The sequence below is a fragment of the Thrips palmi genome, unplaced genomic scaffold, assembly GCF_012932325.1.
Source record: "Thrips palmi isolate BJ-2018 unplaced genomic scaffold, TpBJ-2018v1 HiC_scaffold_10, whole genome shotgun sequence".
NCBI lineage: Eukaryota > Metazoa > Arthropoda > Insecta > Thysanoptera > Thripidae > Thrips > Thrips palmi.
In genome coordinates this window covers 9,273,417-9,297,559 of record NW_023144621.1, presented here as the reverse complement: position 1 = coordinate 9,297,559, position 24,143 = coordinate 9,273,417, and the positions used below count along the sequence as shown (strand labels likewise).

At 62.1% G+C, this 24,143-nt stretch overlaps 1 protein-coding gene across 4 annotated transcripts in view; it reads right to left on the bottom strand.

The window, feature by feature from the left end:
- Positions 1–248: 248 nt before the first annotated feature.
- LOC117654515 (terminal nucleotidyltransferase 5C) overlaps positions 249–24,143 on the bottom strand; it is a 39,564-nt gene continuing 15,669 nt past the window's right edge. Inside the window, exons 1-2 of one of the 4 annotated variants that reach the window (XM_034401189.1) lie at positions 9,364–9,689; positions 249–3,269 (exon numbers count right to left, since the gene is read on the bottom strand). In XM_034401189.1, the coding sequence (XP_034257080.1) occupies positions 2,025–3,224 (1,200 nt within the window). In that variant the 5' untranslated portion in view covers positions 3,225–3,269; positions 9,364–9,689 and the 3' untranslated portion in view covers positions 249–2,024. The other 3 variants (XM_034401187.1, XM_034401190.1, XM_034401188.1) reach the window with 3 other exon arrangements.

The window sequence follows — 24,143 nt, the reverse complement described above, 5'->3', positions numbered from 1 at the left end:
TAATTAGCCCGATGTGTCTCCGCCTCGTTGTGCCTATTCAGCCCATTGCGTTCGATGGCGGCGCCAGTGCACCACTAGGCCACGCTAGCTCGGCCTGGCGCGGCAGGACTAGTTCGCGTTACTGGATTGAGGTGTACTAATCGTGTTTGTCTTTGCCCCTTCCATTGTTTTCTCAGCTGTCAAATCTATTACTGCCATATGTTTACTTTCTCTCTTTGTGAAAGGACAGGAAAATGAGGAACACAACGTCAGCATTTATTTACAATTTTTATTTGGTTTTCAGATATCATTTTTTAAAGTCAAAAATAAATTTCAGTAAATTTTTATTTGACAATCACAACCAGGGGCGGCGGTTTGCAGCCTATAGTCACAGCACAACCTGCTCTGGGCGTAAGTACAATTATATTACAAGTCTGAGATACAGGACAATTGCTGCCCGACAGCACAGGGCCGCGCCACAGCGGGCAGCGCCACAAATGATTACTACACAATAATTAGAAAAAGAGAAACCACATTGACTTATTACAATTTACAAAAGTCAATCATACATAGTGTACATGATAATTGTACATCGAATCGAAACAACCGCGCCCCGGCACAGCCGCCACCGTACAATCACAATATTCACTTTTTTTGGCACGTAAATAAAATTACAGAAAGAGAAAGTTCTCTACAAACTTATTGAGTAAAATTTGAGGCCCGCTATGAGCTACTGCTGCAAGCGTCGCCTACAAGACACAGTACATCATCTTTCTCAGATTTTGTTTACTTTAGGGAATAAACTGGCAGCGAAACGCTACGAATTAATGCCAAGAAAATGCAAAGAGTTTTTAATGACTATGCGACGAAGTGCCACCTTCATTAGTTAATAATAATTAACGAGAAATACATCATCTACCTAAAACGTAGAAAATCACTGTCCCATGTGCATTGCATTGCAAGTATGCCTGCAACAAAGGTCTTTATACTTATCCACTCGTGATTTAAAAAAAAAAATTCACGGTTCTCACTTATAACATTTACATATATCATATCGGTCAGGCCCAGTAGTGTGACCAAAGAACAAAGTAAGTATTAAAACTCCAGTATTAACACATTTGCTCATCGTCACAATAATGCTCTTGTGAGCCACACTTGGACCCCTGCACATAACACGCTAATAAGGAACATTTTTATATTTTTATTCATTTTATACATTTTAAAGTATAGCAACGAGTGCAATGGGCCCATGCACTGCGCGAGGCTGGGTCAGGAGGCGCCGCGGGCAACACGTGTCAGTCCAACCAACACATAAAATAATGCAACATATGCGTTAAAAATTACAATGGCTTTTACACCAAAATTACAATAAAACATAATTACTGCAAAAAAGGTACCTCATTTGTTATCAATGTGCAACAGAGTGCACTTAAGAGGATATACACCAAAACGACAAAAAAAAAGAAAAAAATTAACACACAAGAAATAAAACTCAAGATTAAGAAAATGCAAATCTTTGCAAGACTCTTGGCTATAAGCAGCCCGACTGACTAGAAGGTCCCGGCCACCCTCCCTCTTGCGCAGCGCACGCGTCACTATATCACGAACAAACATGGCCATGTATTGTGTCACCCTGTATCATATGGTGCTTCAGGGCTCAGCTTTCAATAAACAAAACCTCTAACTACTATAAATTAAGATAAATAGGTCCCAGTCTTGAGCCACTAACTTTCGCCTTAATCTAAATCCATCACTCATTTTGATACAGTTGTCACCTTTTCACATCATTTTTATTTTGGAATGGGACTTTTGCCAGCAACCTAAGCGGCTATCAGCCAGCGCGCTATTTGAAACAAATTAAAAAAAAAAGAGTCACTTTTTCAGTGATGATTTACTTTACAGTCAAGACTTAACCTAAGATTCGCCAGGTACGATAGACTTTGTGGCCGGTGAGATCGGGATGCCCGGCCCGAAATAGGGGAGGGAAATAGAGTGAGAAAAAAATTGTGTTCCGGATATGAGAGAGAGAGAGAGACGGAGTTAGATCACGACGAGCACGCGGCCATCCAGCCGGCCGGGGCGTTGCACGAGCACGAGCACGCCGTGTAGCTGGGGATGACGGGGGCGTAGAAGTAGCCGTGCTGGGTGTACACCAGGGCGGTGGGGCCTTGCGCCTGGGGGCCGCCCTGCAGGCCCTGCATGCGGCCCTGCAGCGCCTGCTCCTGGCTCAGCACCAGCCCCGCCAGCTGCTCGATGAGCTGCAGCGTCTGCCGGCGCTCGTGGCCCATCAAGCACACCGTGCTCTGCTCCACCACGCGCCGCAGCAGCAGCAGGTAGCGGTAGCGCAGCGCCTCCTCCGCGCGCCCCACGAAGTGGTTCGTGAGGTAGCTCTGCAGCTTGGCGCGCTGCTGCCCGATGTCCGGGAAGTCGATGAAGAAGCGCGAGCACATGTAGCGCTCCAGGGCCTTCATGTCGGAGCGGGCGGGCCGGTAGTTCCGCACCAGGAGGTTGCAGTACTTGAGCAGACCGCCGCCGCGGATCTCCTCCGGGCAGCGCGTCGCAATCAGCTTCTTCTGCAGGTGGTACAGGGCCTCCTGGAAGTCGCCGTACACGCTCTCGCCCACCACGGTCGGGTAGAAGTTCTCGCTGATGGGCAGGTCGGAGCATTCGTAGAACAGCAGCAACGAGTCCAGCACGATCTGGAACGAGTCCACCGAGAACTCGAAGGGGCGCCTCATGGTGTCGACGAACTTGAGCTCCACGTTCTTGTGGCCGCGCGAGTTGCCCAGGGAGATGAGCGACCAGCGGTCGCCGTCGTGGTTCACCTTGACCATCTTGCTGACGTACGCCTCCTTGAGCGAGCAGGTGGTGATGCGCTTCCTGCTCACGCCCTCGGGCAGCAGGTCCATGAGCGAGCCCAGCACGGCCGCCTTGACGCGCTCGAAGTTCCGCGGCGCCGAGAGCTCCACGCCGAAGATGAGGTCCAGGTCGTTGTAGGGCTGCGGGTCCGAGGCCAGGACGTGGCTGGCGCCGCCGCCGTTGAGGCGGATGTCGCGCACCGGCATGTCCGCCTCCAGCTTGGAGCGCACCACGGCCACCAGGTCACGCAGCCGCACCTCGAGCGTGGGGAAGTTGCCGCGGCCGTGGATCGACACCACCTCGTCCATCATGTCGCTCAGGCGCTGCACCTGCTCGAAGCTCAGCACGGACAGCCTCTGCTGAGGCTTGCCGCTCAGCGACTCCATCCCGCACCGACGCAGCCGCTCGGCGCACACGCGAAGGGAGCCGCACTGCAACACACAAAAGAGGAAGCGGTTAGACCAAGTCGGGAGTCGAACCTCCGGCCGGCGAGCGGGCCGCCAGCCACAGCGATATGCCGCCACCGTCACCGCGTCACGTCGGATTGGACCGGGCCGATAACCAAAGCCGCTGCAGCCCAAGGTGATGGACGGCGACCTCAAGCCCCAAGGCCGCGGCCCAGCACAGCACAGCCCGTTCTCACCGGCGGCGCCGCGTTCGCCGCGTTACGCCCGAGTCCGTACAGTGGCCGGCGGCCGGTAACCCAGAAAGCGCAAGTGACGTACGGAACGCGAGACGAGACGTCAGACGGCCAGCCACGCAGCACGCCGACAGCACGCAGGCCGCGGCGGCATGGGCTCGCCTGGCTTTGCCTTGGCGGCGTGGAGTCATTTTTCAAACGATCAACGCAAGCCGCGCCATGCGGGGCTGCGGGCGAGGAAAGTGATGTCTCCGCAGGTACTTCCCCAGCGAGTGCCGCCCTGCGGTTGCCAGCCAGCCAGCGCCATCCACGCGTGGAAGAAAGGGAAAGACAGGCAGTGCAGTGCAAGTGTCAATCTGCCGCCGCGCCCACACCGCTCCGTCTCGCTTTCGGCTGACAAGGGGGAAGCCACCTACATTTTTTGTAGTTTTCTGCGAGAAACAAGGAAACCGAGATTTTTCAGCAATTTGCCGCAATTTCGATTTGGCCGGGGCCTTTGTCCGCCGCGAGTCCGCCGAGGGCCAAGTAGCAGATATTTCGGGCATCGCCATGGGGAGTGGAGAGCAAAGGTTGGCGGTCCGCGACCTTTCGCGGCTTCCAGACAAAATAAAGACACGAGGACTTGGGTCGCGGTGCAGACGGCTTGGCCACGTATTTTATCGTTCGGCAACAGTCTAAAGCGAGCGAATGCACTCCCTCTCGCCGCGCGCCGGCACCGCCTCCAGGTTCAGGACCTTCAGGGCCTCCTCGGCGCGGACGTCAAGCGGCACACCGTCACCGCCTCTCGCGTCAGAAGGACGCATTTGCATTCGGCGGCTGGCCTTGCGAAAATATCGACGCGTTTTGCGGCATTCCCTAAATGGCGGTGCAACTATCTCCCGCCAAGGCGAGAAGGCGGCCCGCTCCGGTCCGCGCCCCGCTCGGCACTGACTCATAAGTAAGCATTTCAAATTCAAGGCGTGCCGGTGTCCAGTTGTCACCAGCGCACTCTCGCACGCGCAGGCTGGCCAATTAATTTAAGCCCGCCTTACAGTGGAAAGTGACACGCGGCGAAAACCGAACGACGCGGCCACGCGGCCGCCGGGACGAAAAGACATCGCGACGCCGGACAGTTCGCCGCGTAACACACAAGTGGCCGCGCCGATGCCGATATCGCATACAGTACCAAAACCAATTAGCCGCCGCGCTCCAAGTGCGCCGTCATCACGCCGAACCGCGCCACGAGACAAAAGGACCCCGCCGGGGATCGAACCCGCGACCGGCCGGCCGGACCAGTTGCCCGGTCCCAGCGCGGTGGATCTTCGCATACCAGAGCGAAGCGCGCGAAAATGACGTAACGACGACCAGCCGAGCCATTCAGAGGAGCGGTTCGTCGCCCGCCTCTCTCGCACTCTTATGGAGTGGCTCCACGAGTGCGACAGAGACAGAGCGACCAAACGACTTTTCTGAATCGCGGCCGCCAGCCGGTCGGGCAGGGGCGGGCAGAGCCACCAGTCAGGCACCGGTCCGCCGGGGCTGCCAACAGGCGAGGGGAGGGCAGGCACGGATACAGAGGGGGAGGGGAATGGGGGCAATAGATAGCCACCTGAAAAGTAGGCAAAAAGTGCGACTTTGCCCCTGTAAGTAGGCAAAAAGTGCGCCCCCCCAATAGGCCGCCTCTGGATCCGCCACTGGGGGAGGGGGAGTTGCCCAAGTTACATTCAACCCGCTCCAACGCGCGGCGCCGCACGCCCACCACCAACCACTGCACTGCTACCGGGAAGAGGCGCAGGAACCCCACACACAGCCATCGTCCGCGGAAATTACCCAAGTCACTCTGTTAAAAAGCATCATGGCTTTTTCATAAGGAATGAGGCGAAGGCCTTCATGTAAACTCGAAGAAGAAAATGCTCCTTATCAGGCAAGTTTCTACGTGGTTAAGGGCAGTTAAAGGAGGTATATCCATGCCATGACATCCTTGTGAAGCAGATCCTTCTTTCGATTTCATTTTTTTACAGAGCGGCGACACCGCCGAGCAGAGGGGGTCCCCACCGGTCCCCACCTGGTGCAATCCAAACAACAGTTCGCGGAAGAGCAGCCAATCGAGCGCCCCATGAAAACTGTACGGATATGACGAGGAAAAAACAATCCGCCTTTTTTTTCGCGTCTTTCTCGCATCTTCCGCGCCGATCCGCACCCAAGATAAGGCCCCGGGGAAAAACTATCCGCACTGCACTTGCAGTGCACTCGCTGCACTCGGCGCCCACAGTGTGCACGCAGCGCGTCGAGGCAGTTTTTGCGGCTCTTTAATCAAGCGGCGTTTTCGTCGCTCTGTCTCCCTCCCACCTATACGGGACGCTCCGTGAGTATGAGAGAGCTAGAGCGACGAAAACGACTCTCGGAATCAGTGTGCCGGCCGGCGATGCCTTTGGCGATGCCGATCACAATGAAGTGCGTGTGGCTGAAGTGCCTGGCGGCCTGGCGGCAGGGGGAAGTCCCAGCGCAGCTTCGCGCGGCACGCCACGGCATTGCGTGTCAGCCACAAATCAGGAGGCCCTCCTCGCCACAGTAATGCCAGACAGTTTTCTCCCATAGGAAGCGAGGCAACTCTATGATCGGATCAAACTAAAAACCACAACAATAAAAAAAAAACTTTTTTTCCTGTCGAGAATTTTGGAGTTAATTTATCCGTTTCACAAGTTCATTCAATTTACATAGAGATGGCTTATTTCCGAGACGGGTTTAATTAATTGGCAATTTTGCAAACAAATTGCTAAGAAATTAAAAATTTTAAACACTATTGGACATGGTTTACTGGACTGGTTTACAAATAGGCGAGCGCCTATAATTTTGACGCGATGTAGCCACACTGTAGGTGCGTCTGGCCGGCCGCGGGCCATGGAGTTTAAAAGTGAGCTGCGTTGCTGCGTCGGCCGGACGACAACGAGGACGGAAAGGGCTCCACTCCACTCTGCTTGACAAGGCAAGGCGTCCTTGTGGCCTGTGGCCTGTGGGCGCGCAGATAGGCAAATGCAAGGCCCGCTGCACTATCGCAGTGACCCATTGGCCCACTGAGGCGCGTCCTGGAGGACGCCGAGCGCGCCGAGCGCGGCCACGGGGGAGCCTTCGGCTTGTCTAGGATGCCACTCCCGGACACACTAGCCAACCAGATAGGCTTCATGGACGCCTGTCCCTTCGTAAAGCGCGACTATCTCTCTCTTGCAACCTTACGGGACGCCCCCGCGAGTGCGAGAGACAGCCAAGAAAGCACTGCTGGGAATATGCCCACCGGGAGGCGGGGCGGCACCCAATCGAAAACACACCCGGCTGGGATGGCATTGGGGCGTTCGGCGTTCGTCCCGCTAGAGTAGCGGTTCCGTTCATTCGCTTATCGCCAGTGAGAGTGAAAGTGGCCGGACCGATAGCGCTCCAGGGGCCGTGCGGGGCGCGCGGGCCGCGGGTCAAACTTCAATCAACGAACCGGCACCCGTACGCGGAAAAGCCGACAGGCACCGATCACGGACACGAGGAAAACACGCTCGTTACCGCCAATCACTCAATTCGAGCGCCGCCGCGATCGATCCAGATAACCAACCCAACTGTGCGTGAGTGGGCCGACAGGCAGCAGGCGCGCCACCGACGCGCCCCGTTCTCACAGACTTAGCGCCGTTTAAAGGCCTTGCAAACCTTACAGCCTGGCGGCCGTGACACGCCGGAGAGAGTACACAAGCGTTATCGCAAACCGCCACACTGTCGCCCTAAGCCCTGCCGCCCGCTTCTGGAAAGGTGCAAATGTCAAATGCGGTGGTTTTTAAAACGACCAAGTCGGTGATCAACTCGGGCCTAACCTCCTCGGCGATGAGCCCCCTGCGCCCAGACACGAACAGGAAATCGGCACAGCGCTCTGTGGACAGAGTCGTTTTCGTCGCTCCGTCTCTCTCGCACCTATAAAGGACGCCCCACGAGTGCGAGAGAGACAGGGCGACGAATCAGTCTGCTGGCTGGGCCCTGGGTGCCCTGGTCCCTGGGTGCCCGGGTCCCCAGCCCTGCCGCAAGTGCCGTGCTTGTCCAGTGCTGTCCGTTCCTGGAACGTCCCATACATCTCCGCTAGCCTGGCCAGGCCTGCCTCGCTGGAACGAATGGCTGTGCAATTACGCCTTGCTGCCACTAGCACCCCTCCCCTACCCCCAGCACGCTCCAGCAGCGCTCCAGCAGGCCATTGCCACGGAGCTGGACCGAAACCCCATGCCAACCAAAATCCGGCACGCGTCGCGACAAAAATAGGGACTAAATCGAGGCGAAAATCCTTGCCGAATGGCCCCGCCCCCTGACACCCAGAAGGGCAGTATAATTAATGCAGAGGCGGAAAGAGGCACGCCCCAGTTCCAGCCACTGCCAATGCCGTCACGCGAGGCGACGACGCCGCGACGCCGCAATGGGTACCCTCTTCGTCGTCCTGTTTCTCTCTCGCACCCTTCTGGAACGCCCCATGGGTGCGAGAGAGAGGGCGGTAAATCAGCCTGCTGCCGGCCTCCAGGAGCGCCTCCAGCACGACATTGACCGCGAGTAGCAGCAGCTCCGGCAGGACCCTGATTCCGAGCTCTGTCCCTCTCGCACCCTTAGGGCGTCCCACATCGGTGCGAGAGGGACAGAGTGTCAAGCAGTGCTCGGAGGGATCGGCCTGCTGGCCGAGGCGACCCGCTCGCCCTGCGGGACACCAAGCAGTACGCCAGCAAGGAGTGGGTGCGGGTGACAATCAGGGGGATCTTCGCCACCTGGTCGCGCAGCACGGCGGAGAATTCCACCGTCTGGCGGCCTGGCGGATGCCCTAGCGGACGGCCCGGCCGAGCAGATGCTCGGGCGGTGACGTCGCCGCCAGGGCGTAGCGGGGGGCGTAGCCGCGGGGCACGCGGGGAGGGGAGCCCCAATATTCCGCCCACAGGAAGTCGAATAATCAATGCGCCAGAGGGAGACAAGTACTCCTCATTGCAGTGCGCCAGAATAGGGGACAAAGTTCGGCCAGCTAAAATGTAACAGGTCCGTCGAATACAGTCGGCCAGCCTCGCGGCACTGCGCGGCACGCGAAGGCTGGCGCGGCGCGGCCGCCGAATGGGCCAGATAGGGACGCGACGCGCCGTCAAAACAACCAGCCGGCGTCCTCGGGGAAGACCCACTTCCGCTCCTGTTGAACGCGACCAGCGGCACCAGCAGCCCGGCAGGCCGTTCTCCGCGCCCGGGTTTCGGCTAGTCCAGGACGCTAGTCCGCGACGCTATTCCCGCGCAGCAGTGCCGCGACGCGCACCCATATGGGAGACTCCGCCAGGACGCTGCGCGGCCGACGACGTCGCCGACGCGGGGCAGACGACATGTCGAGAGAGCGAGTGTCAAAACTTACCCTCTTACTGTCCGTGCGAGGGGGGCCAGGGGCGGGGAGCACAAACAAACATCCCGGTTACAATGGTCGCCGCGCTAAACTCGGTCGAATGCCAGAGAGCCGCCAGGAGGCAGCGTGAGCTGCACACGACACCGTGGACCACATCACCTTACAGGGCAGCACCACCAAATCACAGCACTTGCACTCCGACACTGCACGGGGATTCATCAGCTTGTCACTGCACTCACTCCACCTCGCACAGGCCCTACCAGGGGCATAGCCAGACACTGCTTGGACGGCCACTGAGCACACAGAGTGCTCTAAACACCACAACAAGGGCCTCTCTCCGGGCCGCTCGGCCTCGACCCGCACTCTGAACTCGCTGGCGCACTTGCTTCGCCTCCTCGGGGTGCCCGCTAGCCGGGCGGAGAGTGCCGGACACTGGTGGACCGCGCCCGCGGCGCCGCCGTGGACACCATATGGGCACGTGTGCCGCGGCGCGGTCGGACTGGCGTGGTCTGGCGGCACTTACATCAATCGGGCCGAATGCACAACAGCAACGCGAGACAGCGGAGACAGCCGGGCCGGTCACTAGGTATCCCACTGGCGTGACGGGGCGGCGTCTCCTGTCGCGGTGCACACTTGACGCACTGGTGCGCGATGCGCGAGGGTCGCTCGGCTCGGACTAGCACTGCCTCGCCTCGCCTGGCCGGTGCTGGCCGGGACCACGACACGGACGATGCCTTGCGGGCTCTACCGCTAGCCTTGCGCTGCGTTGCGCTGCGTTGCGCACACACACTGCCAGCCTCTCCCCGCGAATACTGGCCGCCAACTGACAACTGACAGTTCGTTCGAGCCGAGAGCCGAGCCGAGCCGAGCCAGGCGCACCAGTCCCGCCCCCTTCCCTCGGTCCGCCGCCCGCCTCTCCCGCCCGCCCGGGCCCGCACGCCCCCCGCCCCGGCCCCCCGCCCCGGCCCCCCGCCCCCACCAACGCCCAAGGAGAAGCGGCAAAGCGCGTCAACCCGTCACCAGTCGCCATGGGAACGGGGCAACGGGCCGCGCTGGGGGCGCGGGGCGGGGGGGGGGGGGGGGGGGGGTGCTGGGTACTGGCGCTCGGTGTCGGTGAGGGGCTGCCGGGCTGGTCGTCCCCGCGCCCCCAGCATCCCGACCACCCAACCCCATTTCGGCCCAGTTGGGCGAAAGAATTGTGTGCGGGGCCGGGGATGCTGCACACAGGCAGGCCGGCGGGATGCTGGTGGCCACTGGCCGACCGGGCAGCCGAGAGGATCTGTTGCTCTAGTGACGTCACTGGAAGGCCGCCCCGCCCCGCGCTTGGAAGACTACGGCGCCGTAAACATCGAGTATTTGGGGCGCCCTGCCCTGCCTCTGCCTGTCTGTCGTCTCCCCCAAGGCTGCGTCTGTAAACCTGCGCCACACTGTAATTACATTTTGCCACTCCGACGCCCCGGGCCCGACGCCCAAGGTCGGCTTTGCATGTGTGTGTGTCTGTGAGCGCGAGCCCATGTGTGTGTGTGTGAGTGCAAACACACGCGTCAGGGTGGCGGGCTGGCGGGCCTGCCGGGGTCCCGGGTGCACGACGCGCTGGAGTGGAGTGTTAATCCAGCGCGTTTCCAGTAGCGCCAGAAGGGGCTCGCGCGCACAGGGAACATAGGGAGGTCGGGTAAGCCATTTACGCGTTTGAGAGGCCTGCTGCCTGCCTGGAATGGGGGCAGCGGGTTGCCTACCCTCGGCGCGACAGGCGTTCCAACTCTCGAGCCCTTGACAAACGGAGTTCCGTCCGTAAGGTGGATGCACAAAACCATCCGTAAACAGGAAACCTCGTTCGTATCCGCGAGGAAAATAGCGGACGTTGCACGTGTTTGCGACAGCCGAGGCGACAGCTGGTGCGGACCAGTGTATTGGGACTCGGAGTGGAACCAGGGGAAAATGGGCTGCCCCAATGCGCCGCCAAAGCGCCGCCTAGACCGGGGAGGCGACGGAAATGTTTGCGTGGCGGTGTCGCTAGAGCTTCGCACTTGTTGAAACAACAGGGCTGGCTCCAGACTCCTTCGAACCGGCGGGGTTGTTTGTTTCTCCTCCCTGCGGTCCTGGTCCTGAGGCTGCCCCTAGGTTTCATCGAGGGATCAAGTCTTGCTTTTCTGCACAGCGTTTGCACGAAATTGAGCATACGCGTGAAATGCACGAATTCATGCGCAACAACGCACATTTTCGTGCTCAGCTGCGGACGAATTGGTGAAATTCAAAAAGGATGCTCGTGGGAAGGTGCACAAACAACTTCTGTGTCCACAGTCCTTTAGTGTTTGGTTGTCAGCGCCGAGTGGCTGAGTGGTCTCTGGGCGCAGAGGATGGTAATTTCAAGGGTAATTTCTCTTTTTTTGCGCGAGCGCTGCTGGAGGGTTGCGTGGGAGTGGACTTTGGGCGGACCGCTACCCCGCCGGGCCCAACGCCCACGCTCTTCGGGCTTGGTCATCCCGACATCGCGACAACCCCAGCGTGGCCCCGCCGGCCCCGCCGGCCCCGCACCCAGTGGCCAAGGAGCCAACACAGCAGCGGCCCAAGTATGTGGGCCAAGGGCAAGCCAGGGGCGTGCCCAGCGGGCGGGGGGCTCGCCTGCACGCCGCGGCGCCGCGGCAAGGCGTTGACAAGAAAACCCGATACGCGCCGCGGAGGCCGAGCTAATTTAACGGAACCAACTAACTCGCTTAATAACTCACTCCGACAACGACTCCGCGGCGTCCGCGGGCCGAGCAGGGAATTTGTGAAATCCGCTGCGGCGGAGATAGTGCGCGGCGGACCGCGACGGCGGCTGCTGCTGCGCCACGCCGCCCCTCGCCTTGCACCGCACACGCAACGCGGCGAAGCGGCGACGCGACGCGTCAAATGCAGCAGTTGTTTTCGTCGCTCCGTCTCTCACGCACTCACAAAGCGTCCCGTGGACGTTCGAGAGAGACAGACCGACGAAGACTGCTCCGAGTCGGCGTGCAGCTGCTGCGCCACACTGCCGCCGCCGCCTCACCGCCTCGACCAGAGCGGAGTGCTGTGGATCGTTGCTGAGCCAGCGGAGGCCGCCGCCATCGGGCGCCGCATGTCCAGGGCGGCACCGCGTGTCGCGTTTCAAAAGCCGGTACTTCCCCGCCGCCAAACGACTGCGCCGCGGCGTCGCGTCGCCATACTGCGGCCCGCCGCCCGCCACAACAACCAGGCCGGCGGTGCGGAAACACACCCGGCGTCGTCAGCACGTCGCCGTCAGCAGCAGCCTGACACCGCCGGCCCGCCGCGATGACGCACTTGGCGTACGCCGTGGCGGTTGCGACAGGTGGGGCACGGCCTGGACGGCGTCCCTCCGCGTCGAGCGCAGCGCAGCACGGCGCAGCGCGCCCCAGCCACACCGTAAGGTAGGCCAGGGCGAGCCGGGGCGCCGGGGCGCCTCGCCTGGGATGGGGCCGGCCGGGGGTTGGTCCGCCCACGCTCTGAAACTGCGTCGCCCCTCCCCACCCCAATCCAGCCCCTATCTCGGCCCACGCAGCTCCGCGACTCGCCCACGCGCGCAGTACTCGCCCCCACCCCCACCGTGCCCCACCGCCACAGCGTGGGAAGGTCGCGAGTACGGTGTGGAGCGGGCGGTACACAGAAAACGAGAGGGAACGCTGGCGGCGTGCGGCGTGGCCGTCCATGTGACGGCGATGGTCGCGACGTGCCGCCTGACACATCCGGCAGCGCGGCCCTGCGCGGCCCTGCGCCCAAACGAAACGTGACTGTACGTCAATTTTATTTGCGACAACCACTCCGATTCTATGGCACGCGGTGCGCAGCGCGGAAAGCGCCAGAAAGCAGCAGGCCAGACGTTTGGGAACCGCGTTGGAGAACCATGACCACCTCGCGGACACGCCGCGGGCGTCAGGAGCAGCGGGGCGGTGGCGCCGCGGGTACTCCGAGCGAACATACGGGGTGCTGGTTTTGCGGTTACGCCCCCCGCCGCGCCGACACCCCAGCCCATCCTCCCGGCCCCCGCCCCACTCCCCCCGCCCCCTGTCCCCGATCGATACCCTACTAGCGTTTGCCTTCTTCGGGCCCCTTCTGGACCCCCCGCTCCTGGCCGCCCCGCTGTAGGCCTCTGGGAAGCTGCTCGCGCCCAGCAGGCTTGCCGGGCCGGGCTGGGCTGGGCTGGGCTGGGCTTGCCGCGCAAGCGTTTCATCGGCGTACTTGCCGCGCAGTGCGAACTGCGAACTGCGTAGGCGTTGGCGGGGTGGGGGTAGGGGTGGAGGCAGAGGTGGCCCCGGGCCCCGCTCTCCTCTAAGCTCGGCCAACACCATCCAGCCCTTCGACCCTTCCACTTGAGAAGGGCACAAAGGTCGCAGGGCAGGGCCAAGGGGGGCGGGCGGGGCGGGGTGGGGCGCGCTGGAATTGGCGGCACTGCAGGACCTTCGTCGTCCCGGACGTTCGACCTTCGACCCGAGCACCAACCCGCCCCTGAGTCACGGCCAACTGCCCGCGGCGGAGGCACCAAGATGAAGATCGGGCGGAGCGGGAATGACCTGAAGTCAAAATTCTCCGGGGAAAGGCGTAATAGTGCTTCAGCTCTACCCGTGTGGCCTCAGGGGTGCGTTTCGGAGCTCCGCCGCCGCTATTGTTGTTGTTAGTGTTGTTGTTGTCGTCGTCGATAAGGTCTTATTCTGATTCTGGAAATAACCACGGCGCCCAACCGCACAGAATGTCAATCTGTTATTTCTGGGAACAATCGGCGCCACTTGTGGGCGTTCTCCGAGACTACTTGGAGTGTGGCAGCCGAGGCGGCAGCCCAGCTACTTTCATCATCTTCTCATCCCCCCCGGCTCGGCTCGGCCCGGCTCGGCTCGGCCGGCGCCCACGCATTTCGCGGCCTGGAGTGCACTCCGCATAAGCCGCCAGCAGGCCGACTCCGAACCATGCCTCTGTCTCTCTCACGCGTACGCAACGCGCCGTGCGTGCGAGAGAGACGGAGGAACAAAGGCGCAAACGAGAAGCGAAGCCGACGGCCGAGCAAAGCAGCGCAAAGCAGCGCCGGGAAGCAAGTTGGGCGATCGAGATCGAGAACCGACGAGGAGAACCGACCCAGGCCGGGGCGACCGGGCGACCCAGGCAGGCGCCGCGAGACAAGGGGAGGGGGAGGCCGCCCCGCCCCCCCGCTCCGCCAACCACCACCCCCGGCGCCCGGAGCCGCTTCTGGCCGCCTCTGGCCGCCTCTGGCCGCGTCGCGAGCATTGCGGGGCGTTCTGGAACGGTCTCGAGCGGGGAGGGGGGCGCCGCGCTGGCCGCTGCCCTGTCCGTGCCGCGCGGCGGGACCAAGCAGTAGAATGATTCCGAGTGGGAGGTCTCTCTCTCTCTCTGTCTCTCTCTCTCTCGCACTCACGGTGTGCTCCGTACCGGTGCGAGAGAGACGCACTGTGTGGAATGAGTCTCCTGGACTAGCACCCGGGATACGGCACGCCGCGGCACGCTAGGCGCTAGCGGCACGCACGATGCTAGGCCGAAAGCGGAAAGCGCTGTTGTTTGTCGGAGTGGCGATGAGGTGACCTTTCCCAGGGACAGTCAAGTTCCCGCAGACTGCTGCCGCCCTGCCGGCACGCCACGCCGCCACGCTGCGGCGTGGCCATCCAGTCCGATACGCAGTTGTTTGGTGGAGAGCCCACCCCGGGTAACATTTGATGTCAGTACCTTCATGAAAAAAACGTCGATGACATGTAATCCTGCCGTTTTGGAAACGCCTGCAGAGTGATAGGCTGATGGGCGGGGACCGGAAGTCGGCGGCAAGCGCTGCAAACGCAGCAAGCAACCGTGGAGCCGGTGGCGCCGGCGGCGAGCACGGTAATGGCAATAATGCTAAACCGCCGAGCACAAACACCGTCATAACAATAATGAAGAGCGTCCTTCGCCGAGCCGCCGTCACCTCGTTGACATTGGAAGCCATGAATCGCAAAGCAAACGAAAAGTGGCGTTCAAGCCATCTCCCGGGCACCGCGCGACCGCGCGTCGAACGCTGCGATATAAATTGGAAAGTAACGTCTCTGCCTCTCGCGGACCGCAGCAGCGGGCGCTCTGCTCTCTGTGTACACTGTACAGTACTGCATGCCGCTCACGCCAAGCGAACCGCGCGCCGCGCAAGTTAGCTGCCCGACGGCGTGGCCCGCGGTCGCAGGTGTGGGAGAGAGAAAGAAAGAGTCCAGCTTTACGCCCGTCAGCAGGCCGTCCAAAACCCTGCCGCCACCCGTCACCCGTAGAGAGGAGAGTATCATCACCGAGCGCGCTGAACAAAAATGTCCTCGGTCCATGTGGATCCCGCAAACGGCGGCGGCACTGCCATTACCGTCACTTTCAGTCTCAACTTTCGGCTCGTCTTATTTGCCCACTCCGCTCGCGGGACTGGGTGCCGAGCCGCCGAGCCGCCGAGCGCTAGCCAGTCGAACCAGCAGGACCGCGCACTGCGTGGCAAACGCTCCGAAGCAATGCACCTTGTTGCAGTCGAGTGAAGCGGGCGGCGTGGCCTGGCGAGGCGGCGGCGTCCTTGCAAGGCTGCGCCGCGCCCTGCCGTGCCGCGCCGGCGTCCCGCCTCGGTACGACACGCAACTCTGTAATAGTGCGGCCAATATGCCCCCCCCCCTTTTCCCCTCGGTTCGCCACGGGCAACTCACTGGAATGCGCTGGAACCCACTTTACCGTTCGGCGGTTTTAACGGCCTCACGCAGAATTAGACATTGAAGTGGTCTGGTGAACGGCACCAGGGCGCGGTGCTGCGGGTGCTACGGGTGCGGCGCGGGGGGCGTGGCCGCGGCCCGGCGGTGCGTGGCGCGGTGACGCAGTGTGGCACTGTGGTGACCCTCAGCGGCCTCTCTCAGCCATTCCGCCGGAAACCTGGGCAGCCTATGACAGTGCGTCAGACGTGGAGACGCGGGCCGGGCTATGTGCTGTATCTGTTGGGCCAGTCCCTGCTGCCAGTCCCTGCTGCCAGTCCCTGCTGCCAGTCCCTGCTGCCAGTCCCTGCTGCCAGTCCCTGCTGCCAGTCCCTGCTGCCAGTCCCTGCTGCCAGTCCCTGCTGCCGGTCCCTGCTGCCAGTCCCCCCAGTCCGGAGCTGCTGCCAGTCCCGGTGCTGGCCAGTCCCTGCAGTCCTGCAGTGCCTGTCCCCAGTCGCTCCGCCTCTCTCGCACCCGTGCGGCTCGCCCCACGAGTGCGACGGAGACAGAGTGCGCCCGTTCGGTGTGGCCGCCTGCAGTGCCTGCAGTGCCTGCACCAAAGCGGCCGGCGGACGCTGCGCGCTGCGCGCTGCACGCGGTGACGGCCTCGCGGTGTCGCAACGGCCAGGGCCCGGTGGGGCTGCCGTTGGGCTGGCGCCGGGGCCGGCGATGTTAAGATAGAAAGGTTTAGCTCGACGTACACGTTGGCTTCAGAGTGCGTGCCGCGCTGCCGCGTGCCGTTTCGGCCGTTCGGACCCGTTGGCTTGACGGTGTGCCGCGCAGTGCTTCGCAGTGCTGCGTGTTGCGCAACTGGCGCAAGCCGGCTGCTGTGCGGCCGCGCTTGTCTTTGCGCCGATCGCATGCACCGGCGGCCCTGTCATCGCCGCGGAAGATAACTGCTATCTACGGAAATCAATACCCGGGCCACGCCGGGCCACGCCGTCCAGGCATGGCTGGCGCCTCGTCACTCTGTCTCTCTCTCACACGTAAGGGACGCTGGCCCGGTGAGCGGGAGGGAGAGAAAATGCTGTGCGGGGTCGGAGAGTCAGTCGGTCAGGCCCGCAAAGGCCGCCACTGCAGTCCCTGCTACACTCTCGGCTGCACCTGCACTGCACAGCCCGAATGGATCAAAAGTCAAGTTCGTCAAAGCACCCACCCACTCCGTGGTGAACACCAAGCACCCACGACGTTCGTCATCTGTACTGAGAACAAGTACGCAATTCGGCAGGTGCATGGGTCAAGATCGGTCAAGATTCGTACAGGCGCCGCCGCCGGGTGCCGTGTGTACTAGTTGGTGTGCACAAGCCTTCCGCGTAATCGCGATTTATTTTTACAAAACGATTAGACGGGTACTCAATCAATAAGGCGCCACGTCTGAGGAGCGGCTAGGCCGTCTGTACAAGCGGCCAGTTGCCTACCCAGCCGGCGGCCGGTTCCTGCAGGCAGACGGTAGCGTGCTCTACACGCGGACGGGTTGCCTACCCCACAGGCAGACGATTGCCTAATCCACAGGCGGGCGGACGATGGCCTACCACGGGCGCTTGCTCTCAAATGCTACCCAGCCTGGTATTCTGGGAGCAGCCGGTTTGCTGGTGTAGGGGCTGGCTGGCCGGGCTGGCCGGGCTGGCCGAGGGCCCCGCGGTACGCACGCAGTACACACCCCATTCACGGCGTCCATTCACGCCGGCGATGACGTCAGAGCGGCCCGTGACGTCAGCGGCTGGGGCGGCAGAGCGATCGATAGCATCCCTACGCCGCGGTCCGGGACCCGACGCCTGCAGGCTCATCCGAACAGCGTCTCTCTCGCACTTCTGGGGCGTCCCGCCGGGGTGCGAGAGAGACCGCGCGACGAGGGACGGCTGTCCGCCACAGGGCTTTGCAACAGGCGGCGTGGCGGGGCGGGGAGGACACCCCCGCCGACCTGTTCCCGAAGCTACTGGAAAGGGAGCGAGCAGCTTCCAGAAGGATCTCAGAGCTTCCATGGCGCCTTTCGCCCGCTTTCGCGAGGGACATAAAGACTGGCTGGCCGGCTCCTTTTGCTCTCGCGTCTCGCGGGACGGGGGAAACACGCGCCCGTCGCAACAAAAACCGACTTGGGCTCAAAATAGTCGCCGTTGTGTGGTCGCGAGGCAGACTTAGCGCGGACGGCGGCGAGGTCGCAGCGAGTAGCCCCGAGTCTCAGATTTTGCTCTAGTTTTCCTCGAACCGGACCAGAGGGCCCGCGCAGGAGGCCGTCGACTGGAGGTTGGAGTCCGTGGCGCCCGGCACGCCCACGCCGATACAAGCGGCCCGCTGTCGCCCCCCGTTGTCCAGCTCATCGACAGCCCCACAGCCACATGGTGCACTGGGGCCTCTCACACTAACGCCACGCGGCACGCGACGCCGGGGTGCCAGAGCCACGGAAACGGCGGCAACGGCGGCATGGCCTCTGAACTTGGAGCCGGTCATGCCTGACCCGCGCGTTGACGGGGACGTCCTCGGCAAGGCCGCGCCTGGCCGCGCCCACGTGCGCTTCCTCTTCTCGTTTCAATTTACCGCGAGAACGGGGCGTGGCCGACGTGCTGCAGACAATAGACTTGACACACTTTGTCGGTCGCGGGTTCGACCACCGCCGGCCACCGCCTGGGCGGCCTGGGCGCACTATTTCCGTCATCGCGCTGCTCCAGGCCGGAGGGCTAAAACAATTGGCCGCCCCTCGGCAGGGCGACGAGATCAAACGAGATTGGCGCTGGATTATTATTGAGTCGGACAGCGACGACGATGTCCCCGACACCCGGAAAACCGGTTCCGGGGCGCACCGGAAAAGCCGAGAGGCGCGCCTCGGCGCCCGCGGGTTGGCGGCGGGGCGGGGCAGGGCTGCTGCATGGCTACTGATTGCATCAATGCAGAATTAAAGCCCAAGGTCGTCGGCATGCTAATTTCCGTGCTCGCCTCGGTCCGCCATCTTGGATCACATTTCACCGCCACCAAGGCAGGGTTTGACGGGTTTGACCGCCGCGCCGCCGTCCGGATTGGATTGGGTGGGTCTCGGCTTCGTCCGAGGCCTCGGCCCTTACAGCCCCCGGTGCCGCGCCCCGCCGCGCCCCGCCCGCCCCGGTCACGCCCTGCACCGCGTCGTGTAGAAGCACCACAAGCACTGGGTCAGTGGGCCACAGACGGGGAAGGGCCCGAAGGGACCGAAGGGCCACCGGGCGGGGTCGTCCTCCTCCGCCTCCATGGCCGCCGTCGCCATGGTGGCCGTCGTGGTGGCCGTCGTTGCCGTGGGAACCGCGCGGGGTTGACAGCCGCCGCGCTGCGCCTGCGTGGCCGAGTGGGCTCCACGAGGGTACCGCAGGGCGCGCGAAGAGGAGGCGGGGGGATGAAGGTTGCGGTGCCGGACGTCCCGCGGGGACCCGGCGAGTAAGAGCAGGGCACATTGAACTTTGAGGCCATTTGGGCAGTAGAAATAATGTCAGCAACATTTCGGTATGGGACGAAATAACCGGCAGCCGGGGCCATAATTCATCGCGGGACAGCGCTCAGCGGACAATCCTTCGTAAAGCAGGAATCCCTTGGCCCTGGGCCTGGGCCTGGCTGGACCTAGCCGGCATGTCCGTTGTCGTGCCGCGCCAGCAAGCGCCTGTCCAGCACGCGCGTCCAGCACGCGTGTCCAGTGCGCCGCTCCCATGGGAGGCCCTCGAGAGCTCCGCCCGCTCCGCCGTGGAGTCGGCCTTGCGGGGCCTGGCGGGGCCTAGCGGGGCTGGCGGGCCTCGGGCCTGGCGGGGCGTGCTGGCAAACTGCAGCAGGTAAACGCCTGGCTAATGGGCATCGCGCGGCGCCAGCGCGCAGCGCGCCAGCAAGAAAGTTGTTGTCACCCAGGGCGTGGCCGCAAGGCGTGGCGTGGCGGGGTGGGGCGGGGCGGGGTGAGGCGGGGCGAGGTGGGGTGGGGTGGGGCGGCCGTTCTATCGGACCGGCAACCCCAGCGAGACGGCCTGACGGCCGGCGAACTCGGTGCGAAACGACGTCGGGAAAACCGAAAACCAATCCAATTGGCACAGAAATGGAAAGTTTTTGCCAGAATTCTATTAAACAAGAGCGAAAATCGGTCTGATCGCGTGGAAAACCGTTTTCCCTGCGTTCCTGGCAGGGTGCAGTCGGCCACAGGCTAACCAATGAGCCGGTGTGCACGACTGGCAGGGGCACGACCAGCTGGCTGTCTTTGTCGCACTCCTCGGTCATGCCGATGGGGTGCGAGTGAGGCAGCACGACGGCCTGCGGGCCGAAGACTGGGGTTGACCTGCCCGCGATCAAGCGCATGAAGCCAGCGCAAGCCCAGCCTCTTGTGTCATGCATGCACTGCCGCAGCCCCCGCCCCCTTTCCCCCACACCGCGCCCTATCGCAGAGTCCGGCAGCGGGGGGGCTTCCCTCGGTCACAGACGTAGTAACACAAAAAAAGAGAAAGAAAACACAGTGCACTAGTGGCACTAGTGCAGTCGATGGGAGGGGAGGTATTTCAAGGCTTCATCGCAACGTAAACCCGATCGCCGCGGCGCGCACCTGCGAGTGCCGACGGCAGGCCGCCGGCCCGCCAGCGACCAGCAGCGGCCAGCAGCGGGTGAACAACGGCAACGTGCAGTTGGCGGATTTAGCCAGCCGAGCCGCAAGCCGCAGTGAGGAGACGCGAGGAATGCAGCGGCGAGAAGTGCGAAGCGAGTGCGAAGTGCGCTAGCCGAGCAGAAACACCACGCTAGGCGAGTCGAGGGGCACACGGTCCGGGCGGGGAACAACGCGCGGCCATCCAAATTAGTCTGCGAGAAGCAAAGGCAAACCAAACCACCCCGCGATCTTCTCTTGAAACTCGCAGCGCACTGCCCGCACAGCCAGATCGACGGGCGATACTACGGACTGACTACGCGCGATGCCAGATAAAACGAAAAAAGGCACAAAATATAAAAGAGAGAGGCGCCATACCGGAGCGGTAACAAGCAACGTCCTTGAGCCGCGCGCCGCCACGCCGCCACGGCGCGCAGCTAGCGGGACCCAGACGTGACCACCGCACCGGACCGGGGCCGCGGAGGGGCGCGGCGGAGGGGCGGCGGGGCCGGGGTTTTCAACAAAATATCCTGTTCGCGCACAGACACACAGACAGATAGACAGACACACACACAGACACTCACTCAAGCACACACGCTCACGCGAGTCCACACGCACACACACAGACGCGAATCCGGCTGCTCGCCCACATGTTGCGTGCGCCTCGCGTGCGCTAAGGGGCTCGGTGCGGGGCGGGGCGGGGCGGGGCGGGGCCCGCTGCAAGTGGAGAGTGAAAGGATGCCCAGCGCATGCGAGGTCCGCGCCGAGCCACACACCTGTCTGTCTGTCTGTCTCTCCGTCTATCTGTCCGTCCGTCCAAGAGCTCCGGGAGCACAAAGACGCCCCAGGATGAGCAACATTTTATCATTTTATTTTTTGGTAAGTTGATTGCCCATCCACCGCCGAGTGGTAATGGTTAATTAAAGTTGAGACAGCTCGGCGAACTGGCAGTCCGTTCGACCCGGGCCTAAATACGCAACGAACCCGCGACGACACGCAGACACGCACGCCGAGGCCGGGAGAGACGTGTCCGAGAGTGAAGCGAAATGACACGCGGAAACCTGGAAACCTCTGGCAGACACCTCGACGCATCCCACTGTGGCAAAAAGGTACGGAAAATCTGTATTTTGCCAGGTTCTCCGTAGCCTCAACTCCGTAGGCTCTACAGTATTCTCCGTAGGGCGTACAGTATTCTCTGTAAGTCCACAGTCTTCGTAGGACCTGAAGACTGTGTAGTCCTACGGAGATCACTGTAAGCCCACGGAGAAACTGTGCGGTCCTACGGAAAATACTGTAAGAGCCTACGGAGAATATTGATAAGGGGGCTACGGAGAATTGCCACAAGCTGTTTACAGAATTTTCCGTAGCTTTTTGCCACAGTGCCCCGGCGGCTATTTTTAGCCGCCACACCACACCCAGAGTGCGGGACGGGGCGGACACGAGTCCAATGCCCAATTACGACGAGCGCCGTGTTTGTGTGGCCAATGTGTGGCAATGGCGCCCAGATCGGCGATTGTTTTGTGGAGGCAGATGAGGCGGCCGTGAGGCGCCGCGGCCGGTTTGGCGCGCCGCGCCCCGCGACGCCGCGCGATGCGTGCCGAATCAGCGGGAACATCGCGCCGAGCCGAAACAGCAACACCAAGTGTAGGCTACACTGTAGCGGGCCCGGCACGCACACACTGCAAACGTGAGTCCGAAGCTAGGGACTTGTCACTGTCCCAGTGACTTGTCGGGGTCACTGGGGAAAACAAAGTGACCTTGGCTACACTGCCTACACAGTAATTGACCTTGCACCCTGCCGAAAAAAATAAGATGGCTGACACTTTAAGTGCTGCATGGATACTTATCGATAACTCAAAAATTGGACCATGGATAACCACCGCCTTCACAAGTAGCTGTGCCGAACGACGCGACGGTCGATGCGTTTTTGCTTTTCGGCGCCCAGCGGTGGATTGTTTGACGAGATTAGTCCAGAAAAAGAACCTTGATGTCGGAGTCGGTGCGCTACTGCCGCCGCTCGGCGCGTGCCGCTGCAGGCCGATGTCGAACACGGCTTCGTCGCCCTGTCTGTCTCTCTCACACCTCAACGCGACGCCACACGAGTGCGAGAGAGACAGAGCGACGAAAGCAGTGGCGGTGCCAGGAGGCGGGCCGGCCGCTAGCCTTGTCCCGCAGTCCCGCATGGCGCGCACCGCGTACCGAAAACACGGACGCGGGGCCGCAGCCGCCGAACAGCGCCCTGTCTCTCTCGCACCTGTGCGGGACGCCGTATGAGCGCGAGAGAGACGGAGCCACGAAACCCCGCCTCCCTCGTCGGGGAAGCACCGCTAAAAATCTCAAAGTGAGCTGTTCTCATCAGAGCGCCTGACGGAGGCAGGGTAGGCAGTCCCGCAACGCACCCCAGTCTGACGGGCAGGCCCACCCCGATTACCATTACCATTACGGGCTAGACCACACTTGATCGTATGCCGTTTCGGGCCCGACACATGCTCGCCTGCACCGCAAAACGAGACATGGCCGTCCTTACTAGGGTGACACGTTGTGCCGGCGGAGCCGCACAGCGACAGGGGCTCCGGCGGCGCGGTTCACGCCGAGATCGTCCCGGCGGGTCGTTTCTCTCGGTGCCCCTCGGTGCCCCTCGGTGCCCGATGCGTGAGCAGTGCACTGCAGTGCGTCAGCGCGGCCCGTGATCGCCGAACTATTTCCGTGGAGACACTGCGAGCCGCTTAAGGCGCTGCAGGCCCGGCCAGACTTGACCGCGGCATTGAAACCTTTCCGCTGCCGCGCTGGCGGAGATAACAGGTCGGCAAGTCTATCTGGAAACGGCTGGCTCATGCTCATGCGAACGGCGGACCGGTGCTCCCCAGCCTCCAGCGCATCGCGCGGGTTCATTCAAAACAGCGGCCGCTTTCGTCGCTGTCTCTCTCGCACTGATGGGGCGTCCCGAACAGGTGCGAGAGAGACAGAGACTGTTGGGAAGAAGCGTGCCGCCGCGGAAGCGCGACAGCGGCCTTTGCCTTTTCACTTGGGAGAGCAGGACGCCGACGACGACGCCGACCTCCGCCGTCCGCGGTGTCGGGTGTCACGGGGCTCACCTGCAACAAAAGAGAGGTGCGAGAATGAAGAATTGGGTTGCCAAATCCGCCCGGCTCGGAGCGTGGAGGGGACGGCGGGGGCCTTGGCCGTGGCCCTGGAGCAGCCCGAGCAGGCCCGGCGGCCAGCCAGCCCCACGTAACAATGTCCCTGTCGACCGCTCTCCGTTACCTGCCTCAACCTCGGCCGGGCCGGACCGGACCGGACCGCGTCATACCCGCCGGATGTGGAGATGGTACCGGGTGCCGTTAAGGCGTCTACTTCCCACCAGCGAGACGGAAACAACAAGTTTCGGGACATAAATAACCGGCGCTGCGCTGCCACGCTGCCAGTGCGCGGCTTATTATAGAGCAAATGAAAAGCAATGGCTGTGGCGTGGCCGATCCCCCAGCAGACTGATTCCGAGAGTCGTGTTCGTCGCTGTCTGCCTCGCACCTGTACGGGGCGTCCCCCGAGTGCGAGAGAGACAGAGCGACGAAAAGTACTCTCGGAATCAGTCCCCAGCGCGCAGTCACGGCGCAGCCTAGCGGAACGGTTTAGCATACGGCATGATGGACCTTACGCCTCCGCCGCGATCGAGCTGGGTTACGACCGCGACCACCTCCTGCACGGTCGAGCGCGACAACGACCACTCCCTCGGCGATCGCGAATGGGTAGTCACCGCGACCTCCTTCGCGTGGCGTCGCCGCGTGGCCGCGTCGTGCGTGCCGCAAAGTAAAGACGTAATGACACGTTGTCGCATTCGCATTCGTTCCTTGACTCCGTTCACGCCGTTCACTCTCAGTCCGAAAAGAGAGGGACAACGAAAGCGAAAGGAAAAGGAAAACGACCCACTCACTCCTCCAGCGATGACGGCAGAGGGCATCCAGTTTCTGTAGGTGGCCGTGCGGCCGCGCGGCCATGCGGGCTGCAATGGCC